Source organism: Polypterus senegalus, chromosome 3 (assembly GCF_016835505.1).
Source record: "Polypterus senegalus isolate Bchr_013 chromosome 3, ASM1683550v1, whole genome shotgun sequence".
Lineage (NCBI taxonomy): Eukaryota > Metazoa > Chordata > Cladistia > Polypteriformes > Polypteridae > Polypterus > Polypterus senegalus.
The window spans coordinates 63,707,696-63,729,513 of record NC_053156.1 but is presented as its reverse complement, the minus strand read 5'-3'; the positions used below and the strand labels follow the sequence as shown (position 1 = coordinate 63,729,513).

General features: G+C 39.0%; 1 protein-coding gene across 3 annotated transcripts in view; it reads right to left on the bottom strand.

Moving 5' to 3' along the window:
- The window catches only part of itga7 (integrin, alpha 7), a 70,066-nt gene that overhangs the window by 13,801 nt on the left and 34,447 nt on the right, over positions 1 to 21,818 (bottom strand). For 2 of the 3 annotated variants that reach the window (XM_039747356.1, XM_039747358.1), the window contains exons 4-17: positions 20,953 to 21,208; positions 16,054 to 16,185; positions 9,236 to 9,443; positions 8,704 to 8,897; positions 8,382 to 8,470; positions 6,814 to 6,941; positions 6,287 to 6,382; positions 4,805 to 4,866; positions 4,554 to 4,723; positions 4,252 to 4,398; positions 1,830 to 1,945; positions 1,560 to 1,746; positions 468 to 551; positions 113 to 192 (exon numbers count right to left, since the gene is read on the bottom strand). In XM_039747356.1, coding sequence (XP_039603290.1) covers positions 113 to 192; positions 468 to 551; positions 1,560 to 1,746; positions 1,830 to 1,945; positions 4,252 to 4,398; positions 4,554 to 4,723; positions 4,805 to 4,866; positions 6,287 to 6,382; positions 6,814 to 6,941; positions 8,382 to 8,470; positions 8,704 to 8,897; positions 9,236 to 9,443; positions 16,054 to 16,185; positions 20,953 to 21,208 — 1,949 coding nt within the window. Of the gene's footprint in view, positions 1 to 112; positions 193 to 467; positions 552 to 1,559; positions 1,747 to 1,829; positions 1,946 to 4,251; positions 4,399 to 4,553; positions 4,724 to 4,804; positions 4,867 to 6,286; positions 6,383 to 6,813; positions 6,942 to 8,381; positions 8,471 to 8,703; positions 8,898 to 9,235; positions 9,444 to 15,639; positions 15,748 to 16,053; positions 16,186 to 20,952; positions 21,209 to 21,818 lie in introns of all 3 variants that reach the window. The other variant, XM_039747357.1, reaches the window with a different exon arrangement.

Sequence of the window (21,818 nt, the reverse complement as noted above, 5' to 3'; positions counted from 1 at the left end):
CGTGCACACATGCCAGTCAGGATCTGCCTCTGGGGTAACCTACAGCTAAGCGCACTCTGACTGTTATATCATACACCCCCTCTCAACCCCTGCCATCCCATCCTGCACTTACGTAGCCAGTTGTAGACCAACAGCCAGCTCTGTAGTCTCAATGGTGATGCCTGAAGTACTCAGAATTAGAAAGAAGGTTAGCTACCAAGAGACAAAAGAGAACATGTTAACAAGATTGCCAAAAAGTGAATGAGCTGCTATGAGACGATCATCAGGCTTAAATTCCATGTAGAAATCACAAACCCTTAACAACCACCCAACAAAGAAATGTGATCCTTTAGCCAGGTTCTCCAAAAAAATACAACACATATTGAGACTGCCAGTAATGCCCTTCTGCCACCATCCTCTTCTGTTTAAGAACATTTAACATATTGTGCAGCTTATGAATCAAATATACGGTCAATTGGCATATTTACCACCGCATTCCGCTTCAAGGGATTTCCCAATTCACATTCTGCTTGGGATCCATTGGTGTTGGGCACACAGACGAGCTGTTTATCCTGCAGAGAAAAATAACAAAGAAACTGAGAAGGTATAAAAGTAACCCATCAGTGCTAGCAGCACAAAACACACTTAGAGTATATGTGCAGGTCTGCTTATTTCTGGGGTAGGTAGACATGGTGACAAAATGGATTACAAATATAGCCACAGTTCAATATTCCCATATAAGAAAACAAAGAGCTAACAAACTAAATGTAATAAATATCTCATCATTGTCTCAAGTGGAATTTGAATGAAGATTGAAATAACAATAACAAATAAATACTGTGCCCTCCATAATATTTTGGACAAAGATACATTTTTCCTTGATTTTCCCCTCTGCTCCGCAGTTTAAATTACAAATCAAACAGTTCAGAAGTGATTAAAGTTCACATTACAGACTTTCATTTAAAGGTATTTGCATACATTTTGGTCACACCATGTAGAAGTTACAACACTTTTTATGCACAGCTCCAAGTGAGCAATGCAAGTGTCTCAGAAAAATCAGCAATGGTGCCATCTAAAAATGCATACGGAAGTAACAGTGTAAATGCGGAAAGGATGGCAGAAGGCATTCCCTATGCCAATAAAGTACAGGGGCCAAAAAGTTGTGTGGCTTTTTCAAAAAGACATATGTTCCAGAATTACCTGAACCCAGGCCTCAGAGATATATTGGTATGATGGACCACCAAAGCACAGTTTGGCTTGCTGGCTCTTAGGCTTTATAGACCAGCTCTAACAGCAAATCAGATTGTAGATGTTCCACCACAAGAAATCCTGGGATGACATTTATGCCAGCAACAGATTATGTCACGAGTATGAAAGGTTTGGGCTAAAGGCTCTTCAACACCATCCAACCTCTGCTCCTTAGGGACAAGCTGACTGAGATGGGAGTAGATTCATACCTGGTGGCATGGATCGTGGACTATCTTACAGACAGACCTCAATATGTGCGTCTTGGGAACTGCAGGTCTGACATTGTGGTCAGCAACACAGAATGTATGTTAATACATGTGAGGTCTTAATACCTGTGGTCCTCGAAAGCCACTGTAGGACAGAGAGTCTGGTAAATGCACTAACAGCTGAGCAGCATGGGCATCATCTCCATCTGCCATGGGTTTTCTGGGATTTGAGGGATGATTAGTGACGGTCACTTCAAGAGCCACATCTTTCTGGTGACTGATGGCAAAAACAGGAATACCATCTTCCTCTTCTCTGTGGAAAGAGAGCTTTCTGAATAACACATCTGATCATTCAACAATACAATGTCCAGCAGCATGTGTAAAAAGGGTACTCACATATCAAGAGGAATGAAATTGTCACTTCCTGGAGCTCTCCTCCCAAATCTGAATGCCAAGCGCAAGTTACTCTGGCAGATCTTGTCATCTCCACAGCCTTCTCTAAGAAAATTCACCTGTTAAGAATTTCAAGTCAAAATATTTACTTTCCTTCAGCAGAGAGTCCTGTTCTGATTGTATGAATCCTAATGTTTTGTTATTTTCTAAATCTGAAAGCCTTTCTTTTATATTTTATACTGGGTCCATATAGTACATATTTTGCTTAGGCTGCTGCGGGCTTTAAACAGTTACGTTTCACTCGAGGAAATGTCCATAGTCTATCCTGCCAAGCACTTTGCCCCTTACCACTACACTCATTTTAAAATTGCATGGCATTTTCCTGATTTCTTTTAGATTTTAGGAGGCTTTTGACTTTCAATTCTTGCTCATACCTTGAGTCTCTCTTGCTCTTTTTTGATTGTCTTTGTCCCATCTTAGCATTTTTATGTGTTTTCTTACTCTTTTCTACTGTACATTTTTGATGACACGTTACTTGTTTAAATTTGTTTGGATTTTGACTTTTATGCACATATTTTTGAGTTCACCCTTGCTAGCTCCATTGTTCTTGTTTATTTTCACAAATTGCAGACAGACCTGAATAATGTCTCCGTGTTTTGAAGTTGCATTCACTTTGCAAATAATGTTAAAAAGGTGAACATCCATTCTGAGCTGGATGGAGCACACAATGTTGTGTCATAATACACTACTTTGTCCCTTGTGCCATGCCTTCTCTTGTTAGTTGATCGGCTTACACAAAGTCCTTGGATGCATTTTAATTACAATTCTGCTCTGAGTAAACCAAAACTGTGTCTTAGTTGCCACAAGTTACCACCGGACTACCTTCCTGTAACATTTCTTGCATCCAGCAACTTTGGATAAGATAAGAAAATCCCTCCAGGACCTTATCTGGGTTTTGAAGTGCTGCTACTTCAGTAGTCTTGGCTGATACAAGTACAAGGAACATTCAATAAAGTGAATATTTGAACGTAGGGCTCAAGCCGTAGGTCCCTCCACCTTGTAGCTGAAGGTATGAGAGCTCATTGATGGGCTCAAATAACACAGTTATGTGTGCCCAGACCTTAAATGCAAGCCCATAGATGAGAAATTATGCCACGTGTTTACAGCCATCCGAATGGTGTGATAGCAAAAATGCTTCTCTGGAAATAAATGATATTGGCAAGCAGGGGCTCTGCCATCATAAAATGCAGAAATGTATAGTAGACAATGTATGTATTTTCATGAATGCAAGAATTTTTCACATGAATAGCAAAGAAGCACCTCAAAAGTGGAAACCAGGAGTGCTTCAGTTCTGGTATACAGATGTGCATATTCTACTACTAACTTCTAAAGCAAAGTTTTTTAAACTTTGGGTCGTGACCCATCTTGGGTCATTAGTTGTCTTCTTTTGGGTCACACAGATACATGATTTACCATTGTATTCAATGTAAAAGGGTCATATATGGTGATGTGTCTCACTATGGGTCGTTGCAGTCCGCTGTGACTGTTGGTGGTATTTCTTAATGAGGGACGAACAACCCCCCAGGATGTTTGTGGGTGGCATTTCTTAGTCTCGAGGACACTAGGAAGGGTAAGAATGGGTCATGAGTTCAAAAAAAAAAAAAAAATTAAGAAATACTTCTCTAAAGAATGGTGGTTGCAAAGAGGGGTGAAGCTGGAATGTGATGTGAGGGTCTGTGTGCAGTTCCTTTCTGCCATGGCTCAAACCCTGTCTATCCACTCAAGCTTTCATGACTAAAATTCAAAATGATACTATTAAATATTATTTTGTAGAAGACCCTGAAAGAAATCACCCAGAGTCAAAAGTGAGAAATCTTTCTTTTGGGCGTAAAAACAATGGTGGTGGGATGATGGGGCGATGCTTTTTGTGATACCACCTTCATATGCAGGTAGGATTCTAATTTTAAATGGCATTGAAGTTGTGACCTTCATGTCACCCTTTTCGGAAAAAATTGAGAGAATCATCGAAAGTCGCTGAACTTCGTGACAGAAGGATAAAAAAAAAAAAAAAACAGATTTTTGATAGGAAGCCTAATTTATGATTTCCCACCATAATGCCTATAAAAAGGATTACTCCAGATTGTATGATAGTCTGATGGTCCAGGTGGTATATACAAGAGACTCAAATAGAGGGAGAGCAAGAACAATAGATGGGGGCACTCCAGCTCAACACGAGAAATGGATTGTGTAACAGTAGGTAACAGTAGTCTTCTTACTGATCTTCCTTTTTCATCATTTCATCTTTAAATAACTTTGGACCTAGCTCATTTCTCAAGTCTGTCCTCCACAGATCATTCATACCATTTAAAGAAAGAATGGTGTCCTCTTGAAACAAAATGATTACCCCAACAACAGGTTGACTAACCTCTGTGTGAACAGTGTTGGGTATAGCTGCATTGAGAACTGGTAGAAGGGCCCCAAGCTGGTTGATGAGTTGATGTCCAAGCCGGGCATCTTTGATAGAGTACGTAAATGACACAGAGATGGGGCGCAACTTGTCACGGATGTTTTCCTGGATACAATACAGAAAAAGAAAGACCAAAGGTAAATGGCTCAGAGAGAGATGACAAAGAGTTGCACCTAAGGGGTGTCCAATGCTCCACATACTTCACTCACAGGACTCACTCAGAGAATATCAGATACATTTAATTTTAGTCTGACAGATACCTGCAACTGGAATTCTTCTGTATGACATTCACGGGTGCTCTGTCCTCGAAGTACCACCTCAGTGGTGTGCTGATACTCCGTCTCTCGTTCTTTTCGACGCAGAAAGCTTACACGATGTGGCAAGCCTAGTTTTCTTCTCTCTGCATCAGCCTCAAATATCACACTGAGAACTGTACATAGGGAGAGTGTGATTGGTGTACAACAAAAGGCAGTCAACAAAAGGTCAAAGTAAAAAAAAGACTGGAACTTACCAATGTGTGGGTTGTAGGCTTTGGGGTGAGCAGTGTATGTGAAACAGGCCTTCACTTTAACACTGCAAAAACATTAGAGGCCCACCATATAATTAGTCAAATTTTAAGTCTCCAGAGAACTGAGTTCAGTTCTACCATTTTTAACAGTGTGAAATGAAATTTTGTAACGCCTTAAAAACTGGACATGTGAGCCATAGGTGTGGTGAATTCCCAAACTAGCCTGAAACATTCCACCACAATAAAGTAAAGCATAATTTTTAAAATGCCAAAGTTATTGGCTAATGCAGCCTGAATGACTAATCAGAAATCCATTCATCTATATTTGGACATTTCTGTTTTCAGTGAAGAATCTCAAGGACCTTGAGCCAATCTTGGCAGCAACTGGAACCCAAAAGGACACCAGTCTATTTCAGGGCACACTCATAACAGGCCTATTTAGAGTTAAAAATCAACCTAACGGCATGGGTTTGTGTTATGAGACAAATGTTTAGTCAGCTACAATTCCCACAAAAATACATGGGAAAATCTTAAAAACTAGTCTCTGGCCTAGAACTGTATAGGGTTCAAGGTATGTTCTTTCAATAACTACTATTACAGGTAAAAACTAAAATTCATTCAGACATAAGGATTATGGCTTTTCCATGAATAAAAATAAAAAACTAGAACTTCTGAAGTAGTAAAGAACATGAAATTGTGCATCACTTCATTAGAACATTCTGAATAAAACAGCAATTTCAGCCCAACAAAGCTTGCCAATCCTATTTGCGAAATTCAATTCCATCTTGGATGAGCCAGAAATGCATGAAATGACCTTTTAAATTGTTGCACAAAAATGACGCACACCTGGATTTCTGTCCAACGTTTATTAGTTAATAGGTTTTGTAACATAGGAATTGCATTTTGTTCTGAGCTCTTCACTTGTGGTGATCACTTTTGCAACCTTGCCTTGTAACCCTTACTCTTAAAAAGTCCCCCACACTGAGGTTTACTCCATTATGTTGACCTCATTTTTATGTTACTTAGGATAAAAACATCTGCTAAGCAAATAAATGTAATATTACAGCAGTCTAATCAAATACTAGAAGAAAAGTCAATTTGCAATGTGTTGTTTTTTCCCAAGAGGTTAGACTGATGGAGATATAAACAAGAAAGTGCTTTAAAATATTTCCAGTGAGTTAATAAATAATGACTTTCCACATTACTAATGTTAATAAAACAGTATGTAATACATTATTACATGGCATTCCCTGAAGTTTAACATTACATTTTATTTTAAAAGTTATTATCATTATTTATGTATTTTACATTTAGTTGATTTCATTGCTCATTTTTTTCTAAACATGAACATTTTTTTCTACTGAAGTTCCACACATGTGATTTATTTTGATTCAGTGTAGAACATGTACACTAACTACCCTGGCTGGAATATTGACAACTTAACCCCAGAAAACAAAAATCAATTTAAAAGACACAGGTACTCACCACACCTCGTCTCGGCCTGCACAATTCTTCTGCTGCAAATCAATGTTGCTAGGGTTAATGAAGAGCTCACTCTTGACATGAATAACAGGACGCGACCTGACAAGATTAAACAAACTGTTTCACTGTCTGCATCTCAGGTGAATCAAAAAGCTCATTTTTTTGGCATAAGCTAGGGCCTGGATCTGCCCATTCACTTTGTGTGATACAAAGCCTTGTGTTCCACAATGACAAGAGATGACTTCTAACCACTCGTAAAGGAAGAAAATGCAAAGATAGATTATCTTTAGTATACTGGCCTCCTTAGCTGAGATTTTATTAATTTAAAGGATAATTATCTAAATTAAAGTCTTATTCAAAATCTTTTTTTAACCGTGAAAAGATAAAAAAAAACACTATTTAAAAAGAGCACTGTATGATAGGTACTGGGACAGCTGAATATTATTTATGAAAATATAGCAGATGGTCTCAGAGGTATTTCAGAACCATGAGTCAGCAGATTAGCATATCAAAGGGTCTCTAAATCTCACCTGTAGAGGACAATAATATCTGAAAGGGATCCAACTACTAGGTCAGGGTAAGCGTTCCCGTCTATGTCCAGGCCACCTGATATGGAGTATCCAAAATGTTTGACTGCCACACTCACTCCATCCAAAACCTAACCATAAAAGAAAACAGAAGAAAGCTGATCTTAGATGCACTTAATTAAGGGGTTTCAAGCTTAATCTTGACTTTCGTTCCAACCAATTTCACAAAGCTATTTTAAACTTTATTTGATTTCATTGTTTTACTAGATGACTTGTGTTCTTTTCTAATTTTGCATTCAGAAAAGTACATTCGTAAGAAATGAAGAATTTTGTTTTGCTTTAAAGGCTTAACTCTTCATCTGATAACAAAGTTGTAAATCAGAGTTGAGTTGACATCTTTGCTGAAGCCTCTGTGACTGTTTCAGAATAGAAGGTGCTAAGACACTTGAGTCTGAACAAAAACCTATAATTCAAGGAATGACAACTGTGATCGACAAATAACAGGCCGATGAGAAGGCACTGATTTTGTAATGTTTTGCAACCTTAATCCAATCACAACAGATTGCACATTCTTTCAAACATTACCTGCACTAATTTCTCATGACAATCTGCTCTCACACTGTCCAAAATGACCTCTTGCACCCTTTGAAACCTGCTCTCTGAAACTAAAAACTAATGAGCCGTTCTCTCTCTGTGAACCTGAAAGCTGAGGCACCCTCTGACAAGCCAAGCACTGTGCCAGCCTGAGAACACTAAAAAGCAGTAATTATTTCAAGAAGGGAACGACAGCATCTAAACTCTTGTGTCATAAAAAAGTAATGCCTATGAAGTTGCAGAGGATATAGCAGAAGGTGAACTGAGAAGAGCAGCATCACAGCATCCAACAGACAAAGGAAATCGACACAGAGAAACAGTGCACTCCAACGCAAGAAGAATTCTACACTTAAACCTGGAGTAACAATAGCAACAACCCCTCACAACACCAGACACCATCCTTTAAGACTTGGTATCGTAAAACTGTTTATCTCTGTAAAATAAACTAGAACTTAAATAGCAAGTAAACAGTCAGTCTCATCTATATTATAAGTTTATCTATCTAGTCTGTCTGGGTCTTTGTGTTTATTATTGAATTTAATTATTCTGTTTCTTAAAATGAGTGGGCTTCAGTTATCTTGATATAAGTCTAACGGCCAGTGACTGCATTCTACAGTGAGAGGGAAGGAAAATAAAATAAAAAAGTATCACCGAATTATTTAATTAATTACTGACATTGCCAAAGGCAAAACTAACAATTAATTAACCAAGTTAAATCTCTTTCTAAAACCTATGATGACTTTAAGACAATTTATGTCCACAAGGTTGTCACTATGTGGTCAAATTGCTAGAATAAATCAGTATTGTACTTTTGGCTGGCACCCACTAAAGTAACCTTTGGAGCTGGTGACAACAGCTACCATGAGCATGTGGGGTTGATTCATCACAAAGTCACACCCTTTGAACCAAAGCAGACACCTTCAGTAATGTCCAAATGGAAACAGTTAAAGAAAGAAAAGTGTGTGTTCCAGCAAGACCTGTGTAGGTTTGGTGTTAATGCCAGAAGCTCCTCCTAAGTAGATGTACACTTTTCCATCACCATCAAAAGGAGCACCCACTGCAATATCTGTGAAAACAAATAAAGGTTATCAACTCAGGTGTGGAAGCTGCAAAGAAAAGGGGCTATCAAATTTACCAGGAGGAATCTTCAAGATAAATTGTTTAAAAACCTTATGATGTATGCCAAGAATTGGCCAACACTGTCAGGGAAATACTTAAATTAATATATGGGAAAGTCAAATGGATAGAGTAATTTACAGGGTGTCAGTTGATTGTGACCACAAACAGCTACCAACATACCTGTAAAGCCATCCTGGTTCAGGTCGCCCACATTACTGACAGACAAACCAAACATAGAGTCATAGGTGCCATTTAGCCTTATTGGTGTGGCTCGTTCCCAGTGACCGGATGGATTCATGTAGACATATACGGCACCCCCAATCTCCTCCTTTCTATCAAAGAAATTTGGGGCGCCAACCACCAAGTCTGTCCATCTACACACAAGATAGCCATGATAAGAGAGAAAAAAACAAAGAAAGAAGATAGAACAATGAAGAACAGCATAAAAAATGGAAACCTTTCAAGACTCTTTCGGTTCCCAGGAAAGATGTCACTGTTTTTCTTCTCTTTGACTAATCAATATAAAGATGATAATGAATAGAAGTGTAGAGGTTACTCAATACAAGGCCATAAGACCATAACTGGAGATGATGTAATCCAATTTTAAAATTTCTGAACCAATATTTAATTAAATCAGGACTGGGATTTCTGAGAAGTATCCAAGGATGCTTTCAGTATTCCCATCACATAATCATTCTAAGATGGAACTCACCCGTCACTATTAAGATCTGCCACTGCTACTGAATAGCCAAAAGATGAGGCCAGTTCTTCTCCCCACAAGATGTGCTCAGGCACCAAGCGGTACACATTATCCTTCTGCAGCAGGACCACTGCCCCTGTATGGTTAGCCCGGGGAGCACCTGCCACAAAACTGAGTACCCGCCGTCCAGTAATACCTTGTGCTGAATCAACAGAGAAGCCTGCAGGAAGTCAGAAGCACATTATGTGAGTTTGGAATCAAGTAACATGTAGCACAGACATAAGGGCTAGGGTATAGCATGACAAAAACATAGAGTGAGTGGGGGAAAAGGTAGAGAAACATACACAGACAAGAATTAGTATGGGGGCAACTGGAATAGTCAGTACGGAGTCACAGAGAGGACACAGTTGCTCACAGAGCCAGACATATAATATACACATCTGGTGACAACTATGAGAGAATTCTGCTTAAAAGTGGGTGGGAACAATTAAACAGCTCATTGAGTGTCACACTTTTGAACCAATCAAATGCCTAATGAAGATGGTGTTCAAAGTTGGGGTCTTGATTTTGAACTGCAAAGAGTAGTTTTGTACTTGTTAGCCTGGTGCAATAATCTAGAGCAAGCTTCTCATTACGATGAACTGACTGTCTACAGCTGACAAGCCTCCTTAAGAGGCTCTAAAAAACATATGAATGTGTGGCACATGTGTGTGGAGAACACATCACATTTGTTCAGAAGAAACATAAATAAAAATGTTGCAAGAGAAAAACCTTCTTATAAAATCAGATTATACATTCGCATTCAAAAACATCACTGGGCTCAGTTGTAAAAGCAAATGGCATACTCTGGCTATTGTTCAAAGTTGATAGCATCAGAGTCGATGTAATGCTAAAAACATTGGTAGGTACATTCATGAAAATATGATATATAAAATATATCAATATTTATAAAAATATGCATTTGACATAAACAGCTTATCATAACACCCAATCAAAAGGAAGTGAAAAGGAGTGTCATTAAGAGAGTTGATAATAAAAAGCAACAGGAGACGAATAGCTAAAGTAAGTTAACATTACTGTCTAATTGGAAATGCAATCATGCCATGATAGAAAATAGCTGCGGCATGTTAACATGTAGTATATACACAGACTGCAATACTTATCTAAATTCTATTTGCTGTTGTTATGCCATACAGTGATGCAAATTCAATAACAGAAAGATATAGCAGACAAAAGTACAAGTACATGCAACAGTCTATGTGTGTCTGTCTGTTGCCACTCATTAAAATGTACAGATTACTCATTAAGCTTTAGTTACCTAGTGCTACTTAGCTCCTAAATTGATATCAGTAATTTTACCCATTTTCACTCAGTGTCAAATCTTCTGTTCATTTTCTTATTCTCTCTACCTGTCTTTCCATAGTTATTTTGCATATTTGTCTTATACTTGTGTAGAAATGGAACACTGCAATCCCAAATGTTTAAAGTTGTATGGACTGGAGGATTTTTTGGAAGAAACCCACTAGGCGTAGCCTTTTCAGCAGCAGATTGTGTATTCATGTCTGGCCCCACAAGACAACATTAACAGAGATAAGAACCCAAAGTGGGTTAAAATGGGGACTAGTAAAAACAGAAAAAGAATAAAAGAAAGTAAATGCAGAAAATGGCATGGGAGACAAACATTCATAAAATCTAATAAAAGCAATAGCGTTTAATTACCATTAAAATTCTAATAAGATTGTTATTTGTTACAGCAGAATAGGGAAAGGGACACATACAGTAGGTTAAGATAAAAAATAAACAAAGACGGACATTGAAAGAATAAGAATAAAGGAAGGGGAAAGAGAGAAGGAGAGATAAAATGGATTTTGCCGTTTTCAAACCTCCTCCTGTTGCCCTCCTCTCTGGATCCTGGTGGGTTAGTCACCCTGGTCTTGTTCTGTCCAGTGTGCTTATAGATGTGGTCACTTATATCAGGGTGAGAATAGCAATTTTTCTATGGATTTGAAAATGAGACTAAAGCCAGAGAATGAGTTTAGATCTCATTCTCTCAGATGGTGGTGCATTGGCATCTTTTTCCTCCTTCAGAAAATCAGGAATTAAAACAGATATTGGCTGAATACCTTCAAGCTAACACTAGAGGGCACTCATCTCCTTTAAAATGTTGAATACAGACACGCTTTGGTACTTAATGTCATCAATTTATTCTAATATTTATGTTTAATATAACTCTTGTTGTTTTATTAATTTAAATGAAAATTATCTAAATAAAGTCTTTTTCAAAGTTTTTTTAATGTGACAAGCACATAAAGCTAATTAAAATTTTAATTTGAATACTGCCAATGAACTAAAGCAATTTCACTTATTGGTTCTGCTGGTTTGGTACAATTTGAATAGTATTTGACAACAAAAAAAAAAGGGAAGAATGCAGCTGACAAGTAAATATGAGCTGCATCTGCCAAGGTTGCATTTTGAGGTGCCCATAATGACTGAAGATTTTTGTGCCTTCATGCTCTTAAAATATTTAGCAACCCCAGTTCTAGTTACTGACACAAGCTGATTTGGCACATGCTGCCAGGCCTGCCAATGACTATGAGGTCCAGCCTAAACAGCACAGGCAGTTTTCTAGTAATTCATTAGGGTTGGAGGGCGTGACCTGCTCCCTGACTCCTCTGCTGAGGGGCGCAGTGCAGTGAGATTGAGGTTAGAGATGAACACGTTACACATGTGGTGTGCTGTACATGCTTGGCCTGGCAAGGGAGCCGTGCTCATTGTCTGTGCTGGTGGTTTTAACATGCTTGACTGTTGTATGTTTTAATAAATGCATTGCTTAAGGAGACTGGAACGATAATTGTGCGTGGTTAGCTGCCATATTTTTGTATTGTTTTACAGTGCACATCCAGAAAATTAGAAACGATTGAGCCCTTCTTTGTTTTTGAATGCTTGTGGACTTGTGACCATTTATGCATATATTCCTTTCTTTTAAATTAATCTGAAGTGCACTGTGTTTGAAGAGTAAACTAGCACGCTAAAAATTTCCTGGTCCAGTTCTGGATGCTAAAGCCCAGTATGACCCAAAGACGACACTTAACTGACAAGACTTCAGATGCACATAAAAACATTTCAATGTAAAACTGTTTGAGATTGAATTTTCTATTAAATATGCTATATAAATTAAAGATTGTTCATATGTACGTATGGACTACTTTGGGTTTTTCCTTCTGTGTGTGCTGCTTGTTTATTTACAAGTAACCTTGTAGTGAGGTTGAATCAAGCAACGCTGTCTGGCTTTGTTGTTTCGCATAACTTGTTTACCTGATAAACTTAAAAAAAGAGGAAGCTTATCTCACCATCCTTGGGATATGGGCATATAACAAGTTACACTGTCTTTGGGATATGACAAAGCAATACATGGAGAAAAAAACAATTGACTAACTATTAATATGAGCAATATTTCAGTCAGTCATTTTCTAACCCGCTTACCCATGAACAGGGTTGTGGGTGTCTGCTGAAGCCTATCCCAGCTAGCATATGGTGTAAGGCAGGAACAAACCCTGGACAGGGCGCCAGTCCATCACAGCAATATTTTGGTCAATTATAATTAATGTAAATAAGCATGATTCAGCCATTTTGATCCTATTTAATAAAGATATGCACATGATTCCAATATGGAGACACCTGCTACAGCAGAGAGATTCCGTGTATGTCATTATGGCAGCCTCCAAGACCATGTCCAACCAATATATCTACAAGGGATAGAGAAAGAAGCAGCTGCTAGGCCAGCCTGGGTGCCTGTACCTCCATGGGTTACAGTATATCCTTTTGGAAAGTATACTAGAACACATTAAAAGTTTGTAAAAATGTTGTTGATATAATTCATTTATATTTGTCATGTTTTATATGATGTATTAGAAGAACTGGATGGTATTGCATTCAGAAATAATGTGATTTACTGTTAAATGTAAGTAATTATAATAATATCAAATACAATGTGCAAGCATTATATGATTCAGCTTACTCAGCACTGGTGTGAGAACACCTTAATATATTGTCTAAGTTTTAAAAAGATACATAGACTCTTGTCTGTCATTGCTCCATCTTCTTGACGCATGTGGGAACATATGCAATAGTGAGTATTAACAGAAGTGTACACAAAAATGCAGGTACAGAAAAGATTAAGTGCTTCAGACCAGGTATTTGGGGAGCTTTGCCTATGTGAGGGCTTGCTGGGGTATAGAGGAGCAAACATTTCAAAGGTTTTATTCCTGGTAAGTGTACCAGGAGCTAAACATGTAGATAGTGTGACTCCATCAGAATCAAAAGAACAACTTCACAGTCCTACAAATCTTGTGTTTATGCTGGTGAATACATCAGTTCTGTGCACACTTGGTGTGTTTATGTGACCATTCAGGATCCCCATATACCCCATTTCTGAGTATGTGTTTCTAAGTATATTAAATCAAACTGGCATCTCTTCTTTGATTAGGTTGTGCTGACTGGGTGTAATCAGTTTTGTCTGATCGTGTTTATATTTTTATTGTGTAAGGCTTCCTCAGTTTTGGGTGTTTGGGCATGCAAGTGAGTTTTGCTTTGCCATTCCTGTATATTTTTTACCAGCACCTTAGAATGTGATATGGAACTTGTCTACAGCCAGCTGTGAATAGCAACGGTAATGTTACAGGTCAATACAGATGGTGACACACATGCATTAGTACCACATGCAAAAGCAGAACACATAAAGCTTTGGAAAGCCAGGTACTGGCATGGCAGTTACAGTTAGACTGCAGCTCAGCTGAGATAGACTTGAAGACCAAGGCATTGTCTGGAGGTTACTACCATATCACACTGACATATACAGTGGGTTTTAAGAAATAGCAATGAGTGAAGACCACTCTTGGACTAATGGACAGCTAATTGACCAGTGAGAAATGGCCTCTGATCTTAGCATGCAAAGAGTGATCCAGAACAGTCCAGCAGTGATGCTTGGAGGTTACTTGGCAGTTAGTTAGCCAGATGACAATAGGCATGCCAGTCATGGTAGCGGTGTGTATATGAAGTGGTATGAAAGACTAGTGACCCTATTATAATAAATCTGGTTGGTCAGCCAGATAAAAGAAGCAGATTTGTGGAGCTGAGCTGCAGTCTCACGCCTCACCAGAGTTTTTGAAGGAATATTGGAGCTGCCTGTGCTGAGAGGAGCTAGAAGCACAATGTCCAAATTTCCTTTCAGTTTTGGCAGAAATGCACCAGCCAGACAAGTGTGTGTCTGCATGTCAGAGATCACGACGAGTGTTGACTGTCACACCTTATTCATCAACACACGGCTGCTGGCAAAACACATCACTTGCTGACTGGATTGGTCACCACCACCAAATGCATAACTGAGGACAAAGACTGCCACCAAACACATTAGCGAATTGAACCGCTGGCAAAAAAAAATAAAATAAAATAAAAAAAAATGCATGCATGCTATACTTGAATGGTTACCAGCAGAGCCAGCGGCCCAAATCCTTGCTACTGAGGCCCCAAGCCTATTACTCTGGTTCAACCTGTTCACAGAACCTTATGGTATTTTTTTGAGAACCTACTAGATAGGGGTTATAAATTCTGGTCAGTACTCTTGGCTACCTACTTACATCTCTGGCACCTCATCAAGCACCAACAAGTCTTTAAATTCAGTCTGGTCAGGGTTTGGTGGGAGTATAAAGGCCTACATTCTGACAGAAGGACAGTGATCTGCTGAGACTTTAGAGGACAAAGTATTTGGCTCAGCCCTGAGAATCATAATGGGCTGAAGGCTCAATGAAGCCAGATTTTCATTCCATGTCGTGGAGGTCTCAGGGCTCAGTTGTTTGAAGACATTAGTTAAATGAACCCTAGGAGGTCAGTCTTTCTGTGTCCAATGTTTAATTTTAGCTTGGTGGAAGTTAAGAGTGTACATCTAATACTTGACAGACATTGCTTCAGTGAGTCAATCTGCTGTCAAGTGTTTGACAAACACTCATTAAAGCCTCAGCACTCAGTATGTCTATGCAGTATTTGATAAGGAGAGGCCAAGTGAAGCCTTAGTATTGAATTTTCTAATCTTGGCTCAGTGATGTCTGAAACTGTCCAGTATTTAATGTGATGCTGTTTGATAAAGCTTCAGGATAGTAGCTAAAAATGTGGTTATATCCGTCATAGACAGAACAGAGCTTGGCTCAGTAAGGTCTCAGGAGTCTGAGTGAATGTCCAGCTTTTAATAGACACAGATGCCTTTATAGGTTGCGGTGGTTAATATTCCTGATGAGGTCTCAGAGGTGTGTTATTTTTTTTGGAACTCTAAAGACCTATGGATTAATTGAAACCAGGGTGCAATACCAGGGGCCCCAGTGAACACTGGGGATGGGCATTGGCGGGGTACATGTCCTACAAACCTAAGTAGCTATTCCGGGCTACGTCCTCAAAGCCACTGTTGCGCTCGGACGGTTCCAGTGTTTTGTATACCAGCATTTCCTCTACTGTACTGGTCATGAAAAGGAGGCCTGAGCACACAGGAGGAGAGAGAGAGAGAGAGAGTGGAAGGGGCATGAGAAAGGTTTGTAACCAAGAAAGACCCTGGGGAATGGGCTACTGGGCTGTCTAGGTTTAGGATAAAGATGTAGAAACTGCTGTTGCATGGATTATTGTAGAGAAGAGGTTACTTTAAATATTAGGCCCCACTCCAGTGGTTTGCCTTGTTATCACAACACTACAGTCACTTTTTAAACATTTACTCCTGCCTAGGCAGCCCAGACCAACTGACCTTTCTCAGCCCCCTAAGCTCGCTGAATGCTGAGGGGGCAGCATACCCAGATAACTGTGGGAGGGAACTGGAATTAAAGAGGAGTTCCTGAGGTTTTCATCCGCCACCTCATAAGGGCCATCATCGAACATCTCAAGGTTCAGCATGGTAAGGTTCAGGAGCTGCAGACGTGTCTCACCTGGAACAGAGCATGGTCAGGGCAACACAACAAAGTAAAGGTGCATCTGCGAGCCAGCAAAGAGAAGTTTCCAGAATTATATAACATAACAATGAAGATTGATTTCAGCTTCACAGTGATGCATGAGTCACTAGATGAGAGGAAAACATACAAATGGCACAATACAACATTCAAACAATAACAATCTCACAATAACAAAACAACAATGTAAAAATATGTCAGGCACAGGTAAATTTGCAATGCTCAAGACAGCAGAACAAAAATTCAGTAATACTGAATCTACACAAAAATATAAGCCCAAATGAATTTGGGAATAGCAAAACACTGCATCGGCACGGGGCAACAACATCTAAAAAAAAAAACAGTGCAATCAAAACAGTGAACAGAAAACATACAAAAAAACAACACATCATGGGTTTAGGTGAAACTACCAAGAGCACATCTCTATATACAGTATATAAAATCCAACATCTGTCAATCTGTATGTCTCACAAGAAAACTGCTTAACGGATTTAGATTTTTTTTTTCTTGAACATCACTCTAAGTATCATAGTTCTCTTGTGGTACCGATTTATTTGTGTGAATCTGAGAGAGACGCAGTGGGCCGAGGGGAGGGGGGCGGGGCCCTCCTCACTCATGCGCCAACCTAGGGGCATGTCTTACATCTGTTTAGCTAGCAAAAGAGAGAACTACTTAACGGATTTTGATCAGGCTTTTTTCTATAATTTGTTTGAACATTCCAATTGATTTTGTGACTTCTCTTATTTCGTTAAGAATCACAGTTCGCTTGCAGGAGTGATATATTCACACTAATCCGAGACAGAGGCTGTGGGCCAAGGGGAGGGGAAAGCGTGACGTCAGGAGGGTTCTCCTCCCTGTCCTGTTTCACTTGTACGTGGGCGGAGCCACGGGGGACAGCTAGTATCTAATACAGGGGTGGGCAAAGTCATTCCTGGAGGGCCGCAGTGGCTGCGGGTTTTTGTTCCAACCCAGTTGCTTAATTAAAAAACAATCCTTGCCAATAATTACATTTCATGGCTTGTTAGTGCTTTAACTCTGCTATGTCAAGTCATTCTCATATCCTAGATTTTGTTTCCATTCTAAGGATATCGTCCAAATACTTTGAAGTGTAAAACGGATGGGTAATTCTCAATCTTTCACTTTTTTCTCTTCTCTTTCCTTCCAAGTATTTAATTAAACCAAATAGTGCACAATAAATACACACAGATGTAAAGGGTAACAAGCAAAATGGATAACTGCTGGTTTCTTTTGTCATTTGCATCTTATTGCTAATAAGGAGCAATTAAAAACCGAGAATGCAGCTGTTTAAGACTTAAATAAGCAATAAGGGTTCAAAATCTTAATGAGGGAGATAACTAAAATGAAGCAGAAGTGTTTCTAGAGCAATAAGTGCTTCTTATTAAGCAATTGTGTTGGAAAAAAACCCTGCAGCCACTGCAGCCCTCCAGGAATGACTTTGCCCACCCCGATCTAATAATAACATTCTCCCTAAAATAAAACACAACAATTCAGTTAAATGTCATTTAATAATTAATTAAATTTACATAAAGCTTTTCTTGCTACTCAAAGAGCTTTGACAGAGGGCAACCAACCACCGCCAATGTGTGGAACCCACCTGGATGATGCAACAGCAGCCATTATTGCACCAGTATATTTATCACACATCACAAGCTATTAGGTGGTGAAATGGTGACAGAGATAGTTAGCCAATTAGAGACAAGGGTGATTCAGGGGCCAGAATAAATGGGGCTATGATGGGCAATTTAGCCAGGACACTGGGATAAGTACTACACATTTTTAAAGATGCCCAGGGATGTTTAATGACCACAGAAAGTCAGATCCTCAGTGTTACATCTCATTTAAAGAATGGCAACATGTTTACAGCATAGTGTTTCCACAACTGCACTGGGGCATTGGGATCCACATTCAGACTGCAGGGTAAGTGCTCCCCTCTGGCCTCACCAAAAACATTTTTCAGCAGCAACCCAATCTTTTTCTAGATGGATTCCCATCCAAGTACAGGCAGGGCCCAAACATGCTTAGCTTCCGGTTTACATGAAGTATAGCAAATTCTCACAAAATTTCATTGATGTCCCAGGAAAATTCAGGTACAATGCCTTATTGTAGTAATCAAAACAAAAGTACAGCAAATTTATAACAGCAAACCACTTAACTTTCGGACAAATCATGATCCAGGATCAATCACACAAGATGACAGCACAATGAAACATTTTAGCAATACTCAACATTCTCACAGATATCAAATACAACAATGCAGTGACAAAGTAAAACCTTCTTAAATTTCATGATACTGCAGCAATGCTAGGGCAATGATAATTTTAGAAGAAAAAAAAAAAACAGTGTAGTAATACAGATAAAAAATAAAATAATGTTACTTTTGCAAAAGCACAAGACAATAGCTGAACAGTGTCACACATGTGCATCAGAGGTTTGTCAAAGGTAAACACTACCACCCTGAGACTCTAGGGGGCGCGATCACCTACTACCTTGTCTCCTTTTCCACCCACAGCTCAAAGAAGCCAGACAGTGAATACAACTAAACCCACCCATTACATTCCAGCAGCTTTAAAAAGGAGGAACTCCTCAAAGGTGGTGGCTCACTTGGAAGATGATCCACCTATGGGAAGAAATTCCAACGACAAGACTGAAAAACTAGGAAACTTTATAATAGCCAACAGCTATATTGATTTCTGTTCTATTTGGCACCATTGCGTGCTTGTTATTTTGTTCCTGTATAAAATAAGTAAACGGTGTGAAACAAACGTTTTATCTGAGGTCCTGTGGTTACTAGCACTTGATGACAATAGATATTGACTAAACAGCAGTCACAAAACAAAACACAGCAGTAACACAGAATACAGAAATATTACAACAGAGCAAAAAATAGTGCAACAACATGGCCAGCAAGGTGCCAGAGTGTCAGACACACATTTTTATAATTGTTATACAATAAGAGTATGTTAGTGTCAAAACAGCATGATGAAACACCATATACACATTTACAACTACACAGCCTCACGGTTTCAGCAGCATAAAGTTACAACGATCTCAATATAAAAAACAAGAGACAAGAATAAAACAGTGTATATGTAACAATAAAAAGTACATTAGTAACTCAACTGCACAACATAGAACCATCTTTAAAAAATCAACTACTGCACATCAAAATATAAAGCAGCTGATACAGCAACATGAACACAACAACCTTACAACACAAAATACACTTGAGATAATGATGACTTCAAAGTACACCATTTATCTAATAGAAAAACACAAACGTGAATTCTGCATGACTACATGAGCATACACTAGTACCAACAACAAAACAACACAACAAATGGTGCAAAAATCTCAATAAGTCACAACAACCTGCGCACAGCACAAAAAGACTGCATGGCTGCAACCTTGTGGTACAAAATAAGTGTCATTGTAACACAACACACCACTGTGTGCAACAGTACTATTAAACAATAACACAAGGATGCCATATTGATAGTACCTTTATACACCACAACATAACAATATCTACATAAACTCAATGGCCACTTTATTAGTATCGGAGAGGTCCAACCTTTGCTCCCAGAACAGCCTGAATTATTTCAGGTATGGATTCAGGAAGGTGCTGAGAAACCTCCTTAGAGAATATTAGTCCATCATGTCTTACAAGTTGTGGGTTGCGATTAGCCATGTTTTATTTCCAAAAGATAAAAATGTATTTATTCACAGGAAATCTTGGGTACTTTGGCTAGTGTGAAATATAACAATATAGTAATTACATGATGACAATGCAAACATAAAACAAAGACACAGCCAGAGAAAATGCACACCACACAGACACTCACAGGCACACCAACTAAGTGATCTCACAAAATACTTATACACAAATTCTCCAAAATACACGCTTTTCAGAGGAAACTGCCACCTCAATAAAGCCAAAAGGCACTGCAATACCTTGCAGTTTCAAGGAAGACTACTTACAGCTTTAATCTGTGAAAAGACCAAAATGCTAAGTGACAAGGCATCGCAGAATCTATTTAGCCTTTCTCTGTGGTTTGACACAGGATTCTCATTTGCTAATCCTTCAAAAGAGTGCTTTTAGGTTCACAGGCACATTTCTTTCTGCGGTGCCAAGTATCTTACAGGCACACACAAAATAGACAACAAATTGGGTAACCACAAGTGCAGGAAGAATATAAAAAAGACCTGTTTGTATACTGCAGCTTAAAACCTTGTCTAGTCTCTCAGGATATTTGTTTCTACTACACTCTGCCCCAAAAATGAACCTAAACATTCTCTTTTCCTTGATATCATCTTACCGCCAGCATGACTTTTAATACAGCACTCATTGTGTTGTTGTGTCACACACTTGACTGCATGTTTCCTATAGACCTGCAGTCAGTGTCAGATCCATAATGGCTACGGGTCTCTTACAGTCCCCAGTGGCCCTTGAAGATTTAAAGAGCTAGGATACCCTACATGGCCTTGGCTACTACCTCAATGCTTTCTTCTAAAGTTAGGGTACATATGAGAACTCATTTTTGGTACCCTTTGAAAAACGGATTAGCACTCTGTTGGGAGAAGTTTCCCTCTTATTATGTACTTTGACATAAGACCCAGAGCCCATCATTACTCTAGTGTGCCTGTTATTTACCATAGACAGCCAGCCAGAAGAAACACACCTCGTGACAGCATCTCTGGGTAGAGTCCATGATTGTTTACGATTACCTTTCCAATTGTAAGTTCCAGGAGCGCCAAACAGAATATAACTTTGATCAGGAGTGAAGCCAGCCGAAATTCCTTGCTGGCAAAATCCAAACTGCTCATGTCCTTGGGGCCGTCCCTCACAGAACTTCCATTCGCCTCCATCAAGGTCATCTCTTACAGAAAGGTCATCACTCAACACATAGCATCTTCCAATTGGATCCCTCGTTTCAGAGGGCCGTTTCACACGTTGCCTCAACTCATATAAATGAGCACATGTCTGCCAAAGAGAATATGAGACCAATATGATTTAATAACCTTGACTGTGAGAATTAGAATCACTTAAAGAATCCTTATCTCTAGTCAGAGACTCCATAGTCTCTGACTTTGACCCTAAAAATCAGACTGTAGTTTGTGAAACTCAAGGACTGTGCTTCTGATACAGATGTGAGCAACATTGGAGCACCAAAAGGAACAGTCTTGTCTCCTTTTATCTTCACTCAGTACACCTCTGTCTATAAATATAATACCAGGTCAAGCCACTTGCAGAAGTTCTCAGATGATTCTATACTTATGTGGTGTATTGATCAGGTGGAGTGAGACAGCATATAGGAATCAAGTGGAGAACTTTGTTTCTTGGTGCAGAAAGAATTGTCTGCATCTTAAAATCAACAAAACCAAGAAACTGATTATTGGCATTTGCTGTACCAAAGAGCCTCTATGTCTGGTCCCTATTCAAAGAGTGGATGTAAAGGTACTGCATTCCTACAAATACTTGGAGGTCCACATCTATGCCAGGCTGGACTAGTCTTGGAACACAGAACTATATAAGAAAGGGTTTTCTAAGGAGACTGTATTCCTTTAATGTATGTAGTGACATCCTTTCATAT